At 39.2% G+C, this 19,612-nt stretch overlaps 1 protein-coding gene across 1 annotated transcript in view; it reads left to right on the top strand.

The window, feature by feature from the left end:
- DMD (dystrophin) overlaps window positions 1-19,612 on the top strand; it is a 736,567-nt gene that overhangs the window by 44,059 nt on the left and 672,896 nt on the right. Inside the window, exon 2 of the mRNA XM_033849482.2 lies at window positions 10,417-10,649. Coding sequence (XP_033705373.2) covers window positions 10,488-10,649 — 162 coding nt within the window. The 5' untranslated portion in view covers window positions 10,417-10,487. The remainder of the gene's footprint in view (window positions 1-10,416; window positions 10,650-19,612) is intronic.

Here is a 19,612-nt window from a genome sequence, read left to right on the forward strand (position 1 = left end):
CTATCTTTCTGTGAATGTGGTTTTTGTTCCACAGGCTGCAGGATTGTAGTTCCTCTTGCTTCTGCTGTCTGCCCTCTGGTGGGTGAGACTATCTAAGAGGCTTGTGTACGTTTCCTGATGGGAGTGACTGGTGGTGGGTAGAGCTGGGGGCTGCTCTGGTGGGCAGAGCTCAGTAAAACTTTAATCTACTTGACTGCTGATGGGTGGGGCTGGGTTCCTTCCCTTTTGGTTGTTTGGCCATAGGCAACCCAACACTGGAGCCTACCTGGGCTCTTTATTGGGGCTAATGACAGAGTCTGGGAGGGCTCACGCCAAGGAGTACTTCCCAGAACTTCTGCTGCCAGTGTTCTTGTCCCCACGGTGAAGCAGCGCCAGCCCCCGCCTCTGCAGGAGACCCTCCAACACTAGCAGATAGGTCTGGTTCAGTCTCCCCTGGTCACTGCTCCTTTCCCTGGGTCCCGATGCGCACACTACTTTGTGTGTGCCCTCCAAGAGTGGAGTCTCTGTTTCCCCCAGTCCTGTCGAAGTCCTGCAGTCAATTCCCACTAGCCTTCAAAGTCTGATTCTCTAGGAATTCCTCCTCCTGTTGCCAGACCCCCAGTTTGGGAAGCCTGACATGGGGCTCAGAACCTTCACTCCAGTGGGTGGGCTTCTGTGGTGTAAGTGTTCGCCAGTCTTTGGGTCACCCACCCACCAGTTATGGGATTTGATTTTACTGTGATTGCGCCCCTCCTGCCATCTCATTATGGCTTCTCCTTTGTCTGTGGATGTGGGGTATCTTTTTTGGTGAGTTCCAGTGTCTTGCTGTTGATGATTGTCCAGCAGCTAGCTGTGATTCTGGTGTTCTCACAAGAGGGAGTGAGAGCACATCCTTCTACTCTGCCATCTTGGTTCCTCCTGGAGAAGTATTTTAATTTATCCAAATTTTAGTTTCCTCTCCTATAAATTGGTGGCAATGATGCTCTCCCTGCCCACACTGGAGTGTTGTGGTGAGAAATCCGTGGAGAAAATTACTAAAAATGAATACTGTTTAAAGTTCTGTACAGATAGAAGGTATTATTATGAATTCAGACCAAAAGAGTCTACATGTTATAACTACTTAATACTGCTTCATTTACATTGCAGCTAATGGTTCCTCTGCCTTTGTTCTGCCTGATGAAACTCTAGATTGAAACTGTAATGAATCAATCTCTCTTTCCACCTCTCTCCCTCTCTCTTATACGTCCCTTAAGGATTACGTTATGCTTCATTCTAATCGGGATAACAGCAGCAGCAAATGTTGTTTGAGACCCTACTGTGTATCAGACATTGCACTGGGTTGGTGAGGAAGAAAAAGATAAATTTGATACTTTAAGTAGCTTATCTCATCTCAAGGGTGAGGCTTGTGAGGGCCTGGCACATGTTTAACAACTTAAAGAACTCATTGCTGGTTATTTTGCTACTTAGGGTAAAGACGTAGCTTACCCAAACAAATATGAGACTCATTTAGACTGAATTACGTAGAGACCACTGCTTACCTGGTTTTGCTCTTGCTTTACCGAAGAATCTTATCTCTAATGTTCAGGTAGGAGCAATTCTGTTAAAAAACAAACAACAGATTGGATCCTTTAATTCAAGAAATTTTCAAGGTGCTAAAAATTTTGGTAGAATAGCAGTGTATTTGCTGTAATGAGAACTGTACGGTGTTCTCTAGCTGGTTATACCCAAATGAATATATGGATTTTATTCTGATGTCTGTTTTAGAATTGATGATTTTCCTTCATCAGTAGCATGGTCTGATCTAGCTTTCCTCCCCTTGTCTTCTGCACTGGGCTACGCACCTCACGGCTCTCATTATTGCATTCTGTACTCTTTTCATTTACATTGTTTTAAGTGTATTAACGATGTATTTTACTAAAGGCTTTGCTTTTCAAATATCCTATAAAATGTTGGCTGCCTGATTTACAGGCATCATAGAATGATTATGTGCCTCTTCAACTCTCTGTCTTTCACACCTTAACTTGAAGACTATTTCTTTTCTAATCTGTGTTCTCTTTGTTGGATCAGCATTTGTTTTGTTTCTGTAGCAATGGGAGGGTCATTTTAAATCTTGTTTCGGATGCAAGTCTTTAATAGGTAAAAATGTATGTTGTATCAGATATTTATTGTTGTATAACAAGCTACCACCAAATGTATCAGTTATTTATTGTTGTATAACAGGCTACCCCCGCATGTAGTGGCTTAAAATAAGAATCATTTATGTAGCTCATGATTTTGGGGATCTGCTTTAGGCTGGGCATATCTAGATGGTTCTTTTGCTAGTCTCAGCTGGGCTCACTCATGTATTAATGGTCAGCTGGTAGTCAATGGCCTCATTCATGTGACTGGCACTTGGTTATTGGATGAGACAGTGGATGTGACAGGGCCACTTGTCTGTCATCATTCAGTAGGCTAGCATAGTTCACATAGTGGTGAAAGGTTTCGAAGCATAGCCCAATGGCCAAGGTTTTCTCAAACCTTTGCTTGTGTCATGTTTACTAATATCCCATTGGCCAGAACAAGTTACTTGGCCAATCCATATTCAATGAATGGAGAAATACACTACAGCTCTCAATGGGAGCATCTGGAATATCTCATTATAAGGGTATAGATGCAGGAAGAAAAAGAATTTGTAGACGTTTACTCTCTACCAGAGATGCTTTCACTTTTATCATCATGGCATTTCCTGTATAATATTATTTACTATTCCCTCATAGCTGTAGCTTCAAGTATTTACTATTTCTTCAGTGCATGCCCAATATCATGAGGTTAAGAGAAGCACTTAATTTCACTTAATCTGTAATTTGAGGTGTAAGAGAGCACAAACTTGGATAGGCATAAAGGATGTCCACTACAAATGCTAAGCAAGTGTATAAACCATACACACACCCATGCACACACATACCCACCCACCCCCAAAACACACACACAGGAAGAGGAGGGGAGGAGAGAGACTGAGAAAGAGAGAAATTAAAAACCCTTTCAATTAGTGATTCTCAACCAGAGGCAATTTCCCGGCCTTCAGAGGACACTTGATAATGTCTGAAAACGTGTTTGGTTATCAAAAGTGGGATGGTGCTCTGACCAAGGATACTGATAAACATCCCACCATGCACAGGACAGCCACCCACAGCAAAGACTTATATGTGCCAAAATATCAACAGTGCTAAGGTTGAGAAACACTGCTTTTTACTGAGTGCATGTATGAAGAATTTATATAATGTGAGTTATGAATCCATATATGAGTAAGAATTCATATATGAAAATTAGAAGATGCAAACTAAAAAGGGGGAAGGCAAGGGTTATTTCTATCTTCAAATTAGTGAAGAAAGGATGCAAGTTTGCGTGAAGTCAGATTGGAGATATTTCTCAAGAATAATATCTGCCTTGTGGGAGGAAGCCAGATTCACTTGATTTTTATAACCTATATTTTTATGACTAGTTCAAGGTGATCTTCTCTCCCTAATTAGAATGGATATTAGATTATTTTGTGGATACTATATATTATAAGCTATAGCTCTTGGATTCAAAAGTATTTGAGTACTTAATAATTTTTATATATTGAGTGGGACATGTAGGAGAAGTATCTGATGATCATATCAGTCTTAGAAATAGGTGTAATGGTTAAGCACACTGTCTTGGCATTGTCACTTGTTAATGTGAGATCCTGAGCAAAGTATTTTACCTTTTAGTAAAATGGGAATAATGGTAACCCTGAAAATCATTTGGTAAAAATTAAATAAAACAGGGGTTATAAGTAAACTTGCCTGGCGTACAGAAAACCCTGAGTAAACGATTGTGGTGATAGTGTGGGTGGTAATCTCTCTTCCAAGTAGCAGTAAATATTTCTTATTTGGATTATATTCTTAGTAGCAGAAAAGAACCAATTAAAAAATTATGAAGTAGCATCACTAAGCTTTCAAAGTCTATGGCTCTTACACCCAAAAAATCTGTTTCTAAAATCCAGAAGTATAGTTGTTTATCGTGAATCTTTGACTTCCAGTTCTCTAGGACTCGTCCACGTATAGCACAAGCCCTTATTGTGCTGAAATGTAAATAACTGATGATAGTTGAATCATATATACTATTTCCTCTTTAGAATGATGAGAAAGAATATAGAGAAAAATAAATGTTTATGGGTTCACAACATTTGTTTCTAATTTTCCACATGTACCTACAGACTACAAATATTTAGAGGGAAGTGAGGTTCTTTTTGAGTCCATGCATGATTTCTAGTTTTGGTAACATGTACTTTCTTGTGCATGTTTCATTAAGCTACATGCCATCCTTTTAAATATTCAAAAAGAAAAATATTTTCCCATGTTGCTTACATGGAGATAGTTATTTTATCTATTGGTGATATGGATAAATAGCTAAAACAATCTTTCCTATAACTCTAGTATTAGATAGTAATTCAATTTAACCACATATACAAGATGGTACTTTTTAGATATCTGTGTTAGTGTGGGTCCAATAATTTATCATTTCATCAGTTGACTGATTTTTCAAATATCAAAGTAAAAAAATTACCCACATTCATACAACAAAGCTAGAAATAAAATGTGTTCCTTGTTTTCTTATCAACCAAAGGAGACCTGTCAATTACAGAAAAATCACATGTGAATACTTCAAAGGAAGTATTCCAAACACATTGTGTGTTTTTTAAAACATTTAGTAGTTCCTCTAAAGCTCTAAGTAAAGCTATTAGTCTGACTAATCATGTACCCTCGAAACCAATTAAAATTTTAGACTAGAGAAATATTCTTAAAACACTTGAAAAAATGAGAGTTCCCTCCTGAAGCCAACACCTTTTAATCAACAAAATACTCAGAGCAAAGCTGTGGTTTGCAATAGTATATTACACCTAGTGTTACTCATGCTACTATTCTGGTGTGCCAAACTTGATTCCTTTCAGAAATTTTGAGTTTGACTTTTTGTATGCTTAACTGTGGAAGGAAAATACAATTTCTAGTAGAGTTATCTTAATTTTCTAATAAACACATGTGAAACACGTTATGCTACAATCATTAATAGTCAGACTATACAGGCTCTGTGTGTGTGTGTGTGTGTGTGTCTGTGTGTACATGTACATATCTATTCACATACACACATATATATGATGTGTGTATCTATGTACCTGGCTTAGTGATACACATTGTAATACATGTGGTTCTGACATGAATTGATTAACCAAGGGCACTAGCCCCTGTTGCTGGAGGGATGGTTAATAGTGTGACACCTTAAGGACTGTTTTCCGCCTAACCCCATGCTGGAAGAGATGCTTCTTCCATCGGACTTGAGAAGAATGACCTTGGTCTCGGTGATGGTTAAAGAAGCAGAGATTTGAAGCAGCCATTCCTAGGGCCAACTCCTTGCAACCCTGGACAGTGGCCTGAGGCAAGAGGCAGACATCCAGGCAAGCCGATCAAACTGTACGGGCGTTAAACGGGGGCACGGAGGAAAGGATCCCTACCGGCGAGAGGGGAAGCCATTTTCCATGCTCCTTAAGGAAGAGAACCTGGAAACCCATCCTGGAACTTCGTGCTTAAGATTCTGTGTAGTCGTTTATGTATCCTGACTCCTTCCCTGATGAGGGTTATGGGTTGAGAGAACTCTCAACAAATCCTCTTTCCATCTTTTAAATGATGGAGTTAACAGAAAACTCCCATGGGATGACGAAATATCCCTGCCTGACCCTTGGTGTCAAGATTCTGTGGCTCAGTCTGGACAAAACCACTTAAACTGCCTCCTTACAGATCCGACCAGCCCACACTTTACCTCATGAGGTGATTTGCTTATGTTTCTAGTAAAAGGACAGTGGAAAAGAAGCAACCTAATTTTTTTTTCTCTTTAGCTAAAAGTAGAGGCATCTGAATATGCAGTATGAGTCAATATATGATATACATAATAAAATATGATAAATGTTCTCAGGACCTCAGGCTTCCCTGGTGGCACAGTGGTTAAGAATCCGCCTGCCAGTGCAGGGGACACGGGTTCGAGCCCTGGTCTGGGAAGATCCCACATGCCTCAGGGCAACTAAGCCTGTGCACCACAACTACTGAGCCTGTGCTCTAGAGCCTGCAAGCCACAACTACTGAGCCCACGCACCTAGAGCCCGTGCTCCACAAGAGAAGCCACAGCAATGAGACGGCCGCGCACTGCAGTGAAGAGTAGCCTCCGCTTGCCGCAACTAGAGAAAGCCGCACACAGCAACAAAGAACCAAAGTAGCCAAAAATAAATAAATAAAATAAATAAATTTATTTAAAAAAATGTTCTCAGGACCTCAAAATTTTTCCATTGAAGCATCTTGCTTAATAAAAAAATTAAAGTATGTGCACATACATGGATCTAGAGACAAGTCTTTTTAGGACGAATGAAATATTTCAAGTAGTGTTGTAGATAGAATTGACCCTAATAAAATGTGTGTAATAGATGGAGATTAGCCTCTTGCTACTTCATGATATAGCACTTTTTTTCTCTAGGAGACCCAAAGTTTCTGGAGTTTAGAACCCAGCTCTCAAGTACTATCAGCTACCCTCTAGCCATATTACAAATAAAATTAAAATTCCCCAACCCTAATAATGGTGCAAGATTTTGTTCTTCCTAGTGATGGTTAGATTTCAGTAATAAAATGTTAAGGATTCAAAGTGTTTAAGACCCGAAAGAATGGTGTAATTCTATGCCTCATAGAGATTTTTAGTTATGAACTTACCCTGGTCCTCCACAAAACATAGAAATCTAGAGTTGGTATTTGAAAAGGAATTGAGACTTTTGTCTGGGGAAGGGAGAGGAGTTTTCAAGAAGAATATAGAGCATATGGAAGGGCACGAAAGGGTGAGATGGTCTGTGCTCATGGGAGAATGCCATATAGAGACTGAGGTGTGGGGAAGCATGGGAAGAATGGAGGGAGATGAAGCTGGAGTATGAAGTCTGGTTCTAAGAGCACAGGACCTGGAAAGCCGTGCTAATTTAGAAAGTGAGCAGCCAATAAACATTGAGCAGCAAAAGGGAAAGGAGGAGGAAAAAACACACACATACACATGCTAGGAGGTGACCTAACATATCAATTCATAAAATACTAATTAGAACAATTCCATGTGATTGGTACTGTTTTCTTCATTATGCGGGTAAATGATCTGAGGTTCAGAAAAGTTCAGTTTAGCAAGCATGGTATAATCCCTTACCTCCAGATGCCTGTAATCTTGTCCAAGATTGTATATCTAGGAAATGGTAAGACCAGCTCTCTGTGAGGGAAGTACTATTATAATCTCCATTTTAAAGAGGAGTAAATGGAGATTCAGGGAGGTTAAGTAACCTGCCTAGGGTTACACAGCTAAAACATGGCAGAGCAAGGGTTTAAATCCATCATTCTAGCCTTAGATAGTCTGTTTTGTACTCTGCTTCTTGATCCAGTGTTGTTTCCTGCTTTTCTCCCCTTGATAGAAAAGTAGGGAACATAAGAATTCATTGGTTCTATTTTCTCCCTTTAATATTTGAGTTTCCATTGCCTTCCCCAAGCAGTGGCTCATTATTTTCTTGTTCTTAAAATAGCTAAAATCACCTAAACAGCAAGAGCCTTGGCATGTTCTGTGTTCTAGGCTTCGAGAAACTGTCTTTAGATGGTCTCTTTTAGCACTCGCCTTGGATAGAAGGCCTCTAAGTTTACTGAAAATCTTGCTGTGCATAGACTTTTTTGTTTGTTTCATTCATTTATTCAGAGGTCATCAATTGAGCATCTTCTAGATTCTAGAACCTGTGGGAGGTGCAGAAGATAAAGCAGTGAGCAAAATGGAAAGTTTCTCCTCCCTTCCCCATTGGTAGAAAGCTGTTTTCAGGTGTTGAGGACTGGAGGAGACAAGACCAGCCATGTCCTGACTGACCGGTCCACAAATCAGATCCTTTGCCCATGACCAGGGCACAGATGGCAGCATTGCTCTGCCTCTCAGCTCTCCTCTGAATCTGTTTCAGCTGTCTTTCTACTTGGTGACACTTTTTCCTCATTGGAGAATTTTGTGATTTATCATCCCAATATTAACTGTACTTTTTAGTCATCTTAAAACGTTCTGTTTTCCGATCTCTGGTCCTAGCCTTTCTTTTCAATAGACTTTTCCCTCCGCCCCCCCCCCATGTGTTTTCCAGAAAACAGTTGAAGTCTGATGATTCTCTGCATTCTCGTCCTTCACTGTAGAGAAATTTAAGATGATGTGATAATTTCCACTTCATTAAACACTTCTTTGTTGGTCAGAAGCAAGTCTAGAGAAAAAAATCGCATTCCTTCTTTCTTTTGAGGGTGAATTTTTCAATGTCAAGTTAAAAAAAAAAAAAAAACCTTGTCTGACACTTCCCAGAACCTTGAAATCCTCCTAAAATACTGTATGTTGCCTGAGTATCTGTTGTTATCTATTTTCAGAACAATTTGTCCATATTTCCTAGTCAGCTAGACATTCCACAGTTAGCTCCTACAGTGATATTTTAATTTAGCTCTCTTTTCATCCACACCCATGCATTCTCTCCAGGGATTCAGCTCCTCTCTTGGAATCCCTTTTAAGATTGCCAGATCCTATTGGCTCCCATGCTTTCTCCTACTAGACTGTTGGATCACAAGATGCTATTTCTGCTTCAAATTATGTTTCATTCTTTCTAGAAAAAAGCCTCAGAGTAGTGAGATAGCTTTGGGAAACTATTTCTTCTCTGTCTCCTCAGTATCATTGTCCTTCAGTCATTACTTCTTGGCATTAGTTTTTTATTCCATCTGACACCTCACTTTTTTTCTTTCTACCTTGTTCAAGATTATTTCTTCCATCTGTAGGAACCTCTTGTTCTCCTCAAGAAGCTTGAGAGACAAGAGACTTTCCTCCATTTCTTTCATCATCTTCTCTAACAAAAAGACAACCTTAAAAAGGCAGAAAGTAATATAACCATGAAAAGTAATTTATGGCTACCTCAGAATGGAATGCCCGTACGGCACATTTTCTTCATGTTTCTAGAACAGTTCTCTTGTCATCCGTGCCTCTCAGGCTTCCCGTTGACATGCTGTGTTTTGCAGCTTTCCCTCAAAGCTTCCGTTCTGAACTATATAGGCCACTCCTTCTCTACTACCAGTCTCCTGGATATATTAGGCTCCAGAGGCCATTGGCTATAAACTGACCTGACATTTCTTGCCCTTCTTCACGCACCTTCGATAATCCAGCTGTTGGTATTTAGTATCAATTCACACCAGCAAATTCAGCCCCCTTCAGTACATACAGGGCCACACAAGACCTTTGACTGAGTTTTCCCCAAATATTTTACGTATTTCGACCCGTTATCTCTAACTTCTTACCATATTTGTTATCACTGTGCTTCTTATTTATCAGATATTTATAAAAATAGTAATACCTAACAGTATTACCTACTAGTGTCTGGAACTATGCTAATATTTTCCTGTTATTTTTCTGGTATTGTTCTGTGTACATTTCTTGTATTAGTCATTGAATCTGTACAACTGCCCCTTTGACATTTATCCTGTCATTATCCCTCCTTGCTGAAGAGAAAACTTGAAATTTAGAGAAGTTTAGTAACTTAACCAAGGTCACAGACTTCCTAAGACAGAGAAGGATTCTCTCCCAGGTGTTTTCACTCCAGAACTTCAGATCTTAACTGTTACCATGTGCTACCTTACACTATAGTGTTCATCACTATTCATATTAATTTAATATTTCTTAATAACCTTGAAACAGTGTTTCACTATCCAAGTGGAAAAACTTTCCTAGCTCTGCTTTTCCAAAAATAATGTAGCTTGGGTTTTCTTCACTGCTAGTCACTTTATTACCAGTCTGAAAGAAAAGGAAAAAATATATAAGCTGCTCCCAGTATAAAATGCAGAGCAAAGACAAGAACATTTCATTGGCTTTGATTTCCCTAGAGTCCACCTCCAAACTAATTTACTTCCTATTCAAGGAAATCATAAGTTCGAATTAAGATCTTATCCAATCTTTACTTTTTTCTTCCCCTTGAATGAAAAAAATAAGTAAAACTTATTCACCTGGCAAAGCCTGAATACTTTATATTTTTCTTTACCGATTCCACAACCTGTATAATTGTTATTGAGAAGGACTTTTTAAATTAAATCAGTTGCTCAGCCATGATGATAATCAAAATCAGTTTGAAGGATTGTTAAATATGTATTAATGAAAAGTTGGAAACTTTGAATTTTTCTATCGTGGTACTATATAAAGTATCCACATTAGGATACTTTATAAATTGTGCTTATAATTTTAAAATTATATTTATAATGTCATAAATAATACTTTGGCTCAAATTGTTACACCTAAATTAGTTTTATTATTATTGAAATTGGCTTCTTGTGTTTCTAATTTTTCTTTTTTTCTTTTTTCCTTTTTGAAAAAAAAATTTAGCTCCTAGTCAGACTGTCACTCTGGTGACACAACCTGTGGTTACCAAGGAAACTGCCGTCTCCAAACTAGAAATGCCATCTTCCTTGCTGTTGGAGGTACCTGCTCTGGCAGATTTCAACCGGGTTTGGACAGAACTTACCGACTGGCTGTCTCTGCTTGATCGTGTTATAAAATCACAGAGGGTGATGGTGGGTGATCTCGAAGACATCAACGAGATGATCATCAAGCAGAAGGTATGGGGGAAAAAAGAGAAGGGCTGGCAGAGGTTTATCTTTAAAGTGAAGATTTTCCACAAGTCATTTCCCACCAGTTTTTAGGTAGCTTTTCTCTGTGAGCCAACACACTACTCTCTCTACTCTGTTTGGTCTAAGTATGATCAAGGAAACAAATGAATGCAGTTGTCTAAAACAACCATAAATTACAAAGGAATAATACAAGTAAAAAAGCTTAGCCCTTAAAGTATAGTTGGCTTAATTAAATTCACTAAACATCTGGTATTTTTAAAACCTATTTTATATCAAATAAATAGCTCATTCGAGCTGTCTACATTTGAAGTGTTTGTTTTGGCACTCTGCAGCCATAATATATTACAGAGTCGAATATAATAATCTGGGAATTGGTTGTTCACTCTTCTGAGTCGTCCATGCCAATTCTCCTCCTCCAGTGATAAGGATAATTGAAAATAAGCTCCAAATAAAAAAAGAGAAAAGTAACAAAACATAATATATTTTTAAATACCTTAGATCTTAATATTCGTATTTATTTAATGCCATACTCAAGTACGCATGTTTTTAATACGATTGCATTTCTCAGCCTCATTGGAATCCATTCTGCAAAATTACGACATCAATGAGAAGCATCAGAATATACTGACATAAATACGGTTTACTTAGCTAAAACAAATATACTATATATCTTTTATATTTCTGAATGAATAAGAAAAGTAGATTTGAAAGGTTTATATGCTATAGTTTTTTCACTTGTAAATGATGTTCAAGTGTTTTCTAAAGAAGTAATAAATTGTACTGAAGTTGTTTAGAAATACTTTTTGAAAAAACAGGGACTAGGGCAGACAGATTTCTTTTTAAAATGAACTTCAGCAATTCATTAGGAATGAAAATAATTTAATAGTAAACAACCTGCATTTAAAGTGTCTTGATCTTAGACTCAGAGGACCTGAATTCAGTGGTCTTTTTTTTTTTTTTTTTTTTTTTTGCGGTACGCGGGCCTCTCACTGTTGTGGCCTCTCCCGTTGCGGAGCACAGGCTCCGGATGCGCAGGCTCAGCGGCCATGGCTCACGGGCCCAGCCGCTCTGCGACATGTGGGATCTTCCCAGACCGGGGCACCAACCCGTGTCCCCTGCGTCGGCAGGCAGACTCTCAGCCACTGCGCCACCAGGGAAGCCCCAGTGGTCTTTTTTCGTCATTTGCAAATGGCATGATTGTGGTCAAATCATGCTCTGGATCTTGGTTTCCTCTTCTAGGTACAAGGCACAAAGGATTCACATATACCATAGTGTTGGAGATGTGTGAATATAAAGATATGTAAATATTATATAAATATGTATGTATAGTTTGTTTTACTACTGCTTTATAACAAGTATTAGTAGCCAAATTTTTCCAAAAAAGCAACCGAAGCTCATAGATGTCATACTCCTAATAAGTAGCAGAGCAAATATTCAAATCCAGGTCTGTTTGGGGCCTAAGCCTGTGTTCTTACTATGTATACTGCCTGCCAGTATTAACTGTAAATGTGGCTACCATTTGGTGATATATGTGTATTTGAATATATAGTGTATGTGAGACACAAAGCTAAGCATTTTACAATTGCAGTGTGCTGATACATAAAGAAACAAGAGGTACATTCTTTCACAATATCATATTGAGCTATTCCAGTACTTCCGGGACTATTCCTAACCAGAGGAGACAGTATGTTATGATGTTTAAAGCATGGGCTTTGAAATTAGATTGTATGGGTTTAAAGTTTGGCTCCTCTACTGTAGCTGTGTGACCTTGGGTAAGTTATTCAACCTCCCTGAACCTGAGGTCATCTATCTATACAATGTGGATAATGATACTGTCTTCCTTATAGGTGGTCATGAGGATTAAATTAGGTAGTACATGAAAATGCTTCCCACCTTGCCTTGATTACTGCAAGTATTCAACTAATGTTAGTAATTAATATTAGGTGCTAAGCAAACTATGTAAGTCTGCCTATTCATGGTATTTGTGTTGTGCAAACTGTACGTCATATAATAATATTACACGAAAATAAGAGCTCATTTCCACACCTGGACCCCATTCTGCTAATGACATTATGGCCTCCTGTAAAAGACACTAGATACTAGAGTGGGAAAGATAATTCACACTCCTTTGTAAAATGTTTGATGCCTCTTCAAAGTGGTAGTCTTTAACTACAGGTCCAAAAGTAATTCAGAGGAGAAGTTCAAGTGCCATGTCTAGGGTCACAGAAAGCCAGTACAGTTGTCAGTCACACAAGGGATTGGTTCTGGAATCCACCATGGATAACAAAATCTGCAGATACTCAAGTCCCATAGTTGGCCCTCCATATCCGTGGATTCTGCACTGTGGATTCTGCATCTGCAGATACGGGGGGCTGATTGTATTTTTATTGAAAAAAAAATCCCCGTGGAATTGGACTTGCATAGTTCAAACCTGTGTTATTCAAGGGTCAACTGTATTATAAATGTTCACACACACACATACACACACACACATACACACACACATATACACCTGTAATCTCTCTTCTCTTGCTAAATAGTGGGGACGATTTTCCTACTTCTTCCCCTTACATTAAAAAAAATTATAAAGATATTGTCAATTCCTGCCTTGTATAGCTACAGTCACTAAATGGTCAGTAAAATGACCCTAAATAAACATTAAACAAATGTGTGTGTGTGGAGGGTTATAAAAAAGAGAGGTGAGTTTGGGGAAGTATTAATTGTAATATCAGGGAAGAAATATTTCCTCTATGTAGAGTTTTAAATAAAGCAATTCTAATTTTACTGTTTGAGGTGTGAGAAACGATGCAGTGTTCCATCTGTGCTTTATAAACTGTAAAACGCTATCAATGTCTATTTACTCATATATTCTTTTAGTAAATTTTTATTGAGCGACTACTAAGTGCCTGGGAAATACAGAGTTAGACAAGATAGGAATGCACAGATTAAAGAAGATGATGGGAATAAAAAGCAATAATAGCACTGTGATAGAAATAAATTTCAGGATAATACCTAGCACATATTTAGCGTTAATGATGCTAGTCACTGATCTAAATGATTTGTGTGTATCACTTAATGCTTACAACAACACTGTGAGATTTATACTAAAGCGCAGTGAGTGCTTGTGTAAGTAATGTTGTAAGTAACTTGCTCAACGTCAAGTAGTAAAAAGCTAGCAATGAGATTTGAACCTAAGCAGTCTGGTTCTAGAATCCCCACCCTCAGATGCCGTAGTTTTCCACTTCCCTGGGAATCCTTGGGCAATGCTCTAGGGACTTACTTCATGGAGAGGGCATCTAACTAAGCCAAGGAGGAGAAGAGATGTCAGGAAAAGCTTCTTGAAGAAGATAAAACCTAAGCGAAGCATTAAAGAACAACTTGGAATTAACCAGGTAGATAAAATGACAAAGGCGATCCTGGCAGAAGGAACTGTGCTTTTCACTGAAGTAAACAGTGCAGTATGTGATAGAAATTGTGATTCCATATGGTTGAAACTAAGGGGATGAGGAAGAAATTTATGAGGTTGCATAGAGAAGGGTAGGACTAAAAAATGGGTACCCTTCCTTGCCAGACTAAGGAGGGTTTTTAAAATAAATTATAATTGACATACAATATTATAATAGTTTCAGGTGTATAACCTAGTGATTTGATATTTTTATCTGTTACAAATTTGTATGATTTAATGCGTTAATCCGTTATAAAATAAGCCACCATACAGAACTATTACAATACAGACTAAGGAGTTTTGATTATGGCCTGCAGGTGGTAACAATCTGAAAGGATTTTAAACAGAGAAGTAAAATCGTCAAATGTAGTGTAGTTGCATATTAGGTAGGTTTCTCTCCATGCAAGCAAGGGAAAGTATCCTCTGATTAAATCAGGCAGAAAGTAAACACTGTAATTAGCTTGAAGGCAATGGAAAAAGACCTAGAAAAAGAAAACGGACCTGAGTATGCCTGGGCATTTAGCTAGCAGGTACTACTTGAGTCTCTTTGTGATCCTCTTTTGCTTTATACTGTGTAACTGTTCAAAATTTAAAGTCCTGGGAGGAGTCCAGTTGACCATGCTTGGGTCACACCCCCATCTCTTAGCTAGAGGAGAGCAGAGAACACTGATTTAAAACGCTTTCCTTCCAAAGCTCCTTACACTGGGGGAGAGATCATTTCCTCACCCCTCCTCCCAATGTAAGCAATATGTTTATCTGTTTTAACTTTGCAATATGGAGACCTGAAATAAAACTATTTATGTCCCAGTACTCTAAATATAAGTTTGTTTGACACCTGCACATACAGTAGTTGGTTCTCAAAAAAATGTAGATTGTGAGGGAGCTTCAAGATGGCAGAAGAGTAAGACGGGGAGATCACCTTCCTCCCCACAGATATACCAGAAATACATCTACACGTGGAACAACTCCTACAGAACACCTACCGAATGCTGGCAGAAGACCTCAGACTTCCCAAAAGACAAGAAACTCCCCACGTACCCGGGTAGGGCAAAAGAAAAAAGAAAAAACACAGACAAAAGAATAGGGACGGGACCTGCACCAGTGGGAGGGAGCTGTGAAGGAGGAAAGGTGTTCACACACTAGGAAGCCCCTTCGCGCGCGGAGACTGCGGGTGGCGGAAGGGGGAGCTTCGGAGCCGCGGAGGAGAGCGCAGCAACAGGGGTGCGGAGGACAAAACTTAGAGATTCCCGCACAGAGGATCGGTGCCGACCAGCACTCACCAGCCGGAGAGGCTTGTCTGCTCACCCGCCCGGGCGGGCGGGGCTGGGAGCTGAGGCTCGGGCTTCGGAGCTTAGATCCCAGGGAGAGGACTGGGGTTGGCTGCGTGAACACAGCCTGAAGGGGGCTAGTGCGCCACAGCTAGCCAGGAGGGAGTCCGGGAAAATGTCTGGACCTGCCTAAGAGTCAAGAGACTTTTTCTTGCCTCTTTGTTTCCTGGTGCGAGGAGATGGGATTAAGAGCGCAGCTTAAAGGAGCTCCAGATGAGCCGCGGCTATCAGCGCGGACCACAGAGACGGGCATGGGATGCTAAGGCCGCTGCTGCCGCCACCAAGAAGCCTGTGTGCGAGCACAGGTCACTCTCCACACCCCTCTTCCAGGGAGCCTGTGCAGCCCGCCACTGCCAGTGTCCCGGGATCCAGGGACAACTTCCCCGGGAGAACGCACGTCGCGCCTCAGGCTGGTGCAACGTCACGCTGGCCTCTACCGCTGCAGACTCGCCCTGCATCCCTACCCCACCCTCCGCCTGGCCTGAGTGAGCCAGAGCCCCCGAATCACGGGCTCCTTTAACCCCGTCCTGTCTGAGTGAAGAAAAGCCGCCCTCAGGCAACCAACACGCACAGGCGGAGCCGAATCCAAAGCTGAACCCCGGGAGCTGTGAGAACAAAGAAGACAAAGGGAAATATCTCCCAGCAGCCTCAGGAGCAGCGGGATTAAGTCTCCACAGTCAACTTGATGTACCCTGCATCTGTGGAATACCTGAATAGACAACGAATCAAACCAAATTCAGGAGGTGGACTTCGGGAGCAATGATGTATATGTTTTTTTTTTCCCTTTTTCTTTTTTTATGAGTGTGTATGTGTATGCTTCTGTGTGAGATTTTGTCTGTATAGCTTTGCTTTTACCATTTGTGCTAGGGTTCTGTCTGTCTGGTTTTTTGTTGTTGTTGTTGTTTGGGTTTTTTTTTAAAGTATAGTTTGAGCATTTGTTATCATTAGTTGATTTGTTTTTTAGTTTGGTTGCTCTCTTCTTTCTTTTTAATTTTTTTTATTACTTAAAAATTTTTTAAATTATTTTAATAACTTTATTTTATTTTACTTTATTTTATTTTATTTTATCTTCTTCTTTCTCTCTTTCTTTATTTTCTCCCTTTTATTCTGAGCTGTGTGGATGACAGGCTCTTGGTGCTCCAGCCAGGCATCAGGGCTGTGCCTCTGGAGTGGGAGAGCCAAGTTCAGGACACTGGTCAACAAGAGACCTCCCAGCTCCAAGTAATATCAGACAGCGAAAATCTCCCAGAGATCTCCATCTCAACACCTACACCCAGCTCCACTCAATGACCAACAAGCTACAGTGCTGGCCACCCCATGCCAAACAACTAGCAAGAGAGGAACGCAACCCCATCCATTAGCAGAGAGGCTGCCTAAAATCATAATAAGGCCACAGACACCCCCAAACACACCACCAGACGTGGACATGCCCACCAGAAAGACAAGATCCAGCCTCATCCACCAGAGCACAGCCACTAGTCCCCTCCACCAGGAAGCCTACACAACCCACTGAACCAACCTTAGCCACTGGGGACAGACACCAAAAACAACGGGAACTACGAACCTGCAGCCTGCAAAAAGGAAACCCCAAACGCAGTAAGTTAAGCAAAATGAAAAGACAGAGAAACACACAGCAGATAAAGGAGCAAGGCAAAAACCCACCAGACCTAACAAATGAAGAGGAAATAGGCAGTCAACCTGAAAAAGAATTCAGAATAATGATAGTAAAGACGATCCAAAATCTTGGAAATAGAATAGAGAAAATACAAGAAACATCTAACAAGAAACTAGAAGAACTAAAGGGCAAACAAACAGTGATGAACATCACAGTAAATGAAATTAAAAATTCTCTAGAAGGAATCAATAGCAGAATAACTGAGGCAGAAGAACGTATAAGTGACCTGGAAGATAAAATAGTGGAAATAACGATGGCAGAGCAGAAGAAAGAAAAAGCAATGAAAAGAATTGAGGACAGTCTCAGAGACCTCTGGGACAACGTTAAATGCACCAACATTCGAATTATAGGGGTCCCAGAAGGAGAAGAGAAAAAGAAGGGGACTGAGAAAATATTTGAAGACATTTTAGTTGAAAACTTCCCTGATATGGGAAAGGAAATAGTTAATCAAGTCCAGGAAGTGCAGAGAGTCCCATACAGGATAAATCCAAGGAGAAACACGCCAAGACACATGTTAACCAAACTGTCAAAAATTAAATACAAAGAAAACATATTAAAAGCAGCAAGGGAAAAATAACACACAAGGGAATCCCCATAAGGTTAACAGCTGATCTTTCATCAGAAACTCTGCAAGCCAGAAGGGACTGGCAGAACATATTTAAAGTGATGAAGGAGAAAAACCTACAACCAAGATTACTCTACCCAGCAAGGATCTCATTCAGATTTGATGGAGAAATTAAAAGCTTTATAGACGAGCAAAAGCTAAGAGAATTCAGCACCACCAAACCAGTTTTACAAAAAATGCTATTGGAACTTCTCTAGGGGGGAAGGGAGGGAGATGCAAGAGAGAAGAGATATGGGGACATAAGTATATGTATAAGTGATCCATTTTGTTATAAAGCAGAAACTAACACACCATTGTAAAGCAATTATACTCCAATAAAGATGTTTACAAATAAATAAGTAATAAATAAATGATATCATGGAGATAAGTAATAAAAAGGATGCATTTATAGTACAACAAAATGTTATTCTTCGTTAATAATTAATAATTATTTTTCTCATTTCATAATATTCTAATCAATTTTGCTCCAAATATTGCAATAATGTCTCAATCTTGAATATATTGTTAAATATATTAGAGCTTTATATTTACACAGATTTCACAATAAAAAATTACAATATAAAAAATGTAAATTGCTTTATGCATAATGTGAATGAAATGTGATCAAGAAGATTCATTTTTAACAGAGATTAGAGCTGGGGGATTGTAATTGTAGCTGCAGAGCATCAGAAATTAGAGATGATGTAATAAAGTGTCATGACTCTGGGAAAACTTAGTTTCGAATTTATTAACTTCAGATCAAACTTTAGACATGCAGTGATTAAAATATAGTCCCCAGAAAGGGAATAAGGACACGGCCTGTGAATAAGTTAGCTTTTCATAGTTGTAGATCTTGAATTGAAAAATCACGCATTTGATACTAAGTTTCTGTTCTTCTTTAGCATAAGTTGTTTAATTAAATTCTTATTTTAGAAAACAGGGGGCTGCTACCATTTAGAAATGAAAATAACTTTTACTAAGTGAATTACATTAAGCAAAAAATAGAAGTTAAAATTACAACTGTAATTTTTAAAAGATTGTTAAATTTAGCCATTTAAAAAATTAAGCAACTCGACTGCTTAATTTTAGAGTAAAAATTATACCACTATATTGTAGAGGAATAGAGATGTGTGTGAAATATGCAAATTAAGCCTTTAAAAGTAAAACATACATGAAGCTCTAAGTTTATTTTCTAAAATTGTGAATTTATAGCAGAGGATGACTTGTAATTTATAGTTTAGTGTCAGAGAAATCTGATAAAAAAACTGCTTTTCCTATTTCATCACATGTTTAAGTAAAATAGCTCTGAAATAAAATTGTTGTGACAGTTATTCACAGTTTTCTTTTACTGACACAATCTATCCAATGAAGGAGAAAATATGTCTAGAGTTTTTCTCTGAAAATTATGATTAAATATGACCCTTAGAGAAAGGAAAGAAGGAGAGACAGAGGAAGGAGAAGAGGGAAGGAAAGGAAGAAGAGGAGGGAAGGAAGGAGGGAAGAATAGGAAAAGTGGAAGGAGGGATGGAAGGTGAGAAGGAGAGAGAGAGGTTGGGGGTAGAGGGTTGTGGCTGGCAGATCTGGGGACAGGTTGTGGCAATGGATAACTGTAATGTTATCAATAGGTAGAATTTAGGTGGCCATTTGATATTGTTGTTTTTTCTACTACCGGTCTCTGATTGCCTGTGCTAAATGAATTATAGTCTTTTTTCAAGTCATCTTGGCCAGGTGTTCAGGGTAATTCACCACTAAATCTGAGCCACAGGCACTTGTATTGAATAAAGAATCGGCAAAGAGTTTTAGCCTCTAATAAGACCTCTCCAGATTGGCGTTGAGACAAATTGGCCAATCTGGACAAGATGATAATAGCATTGTTCAAGATTCACTTTTAGCTGCACA

The sequence above is a fragment of the Tursiops truncatus genome, chromosome X, assembly GCF_011762595.2.
Source record: "Tursiops truncatus isolate mTurTru1 chromosome X, mTurTru1.mat.Y, whole genome shotgun sequence".
In the NCBI taxonomy this organism is placed as follows: Eukaryota; Metazoa; Chordata; class Mammalia; order Artiodactyla; family Delphinidae; genus Tursiops; species Tursiops truncatus.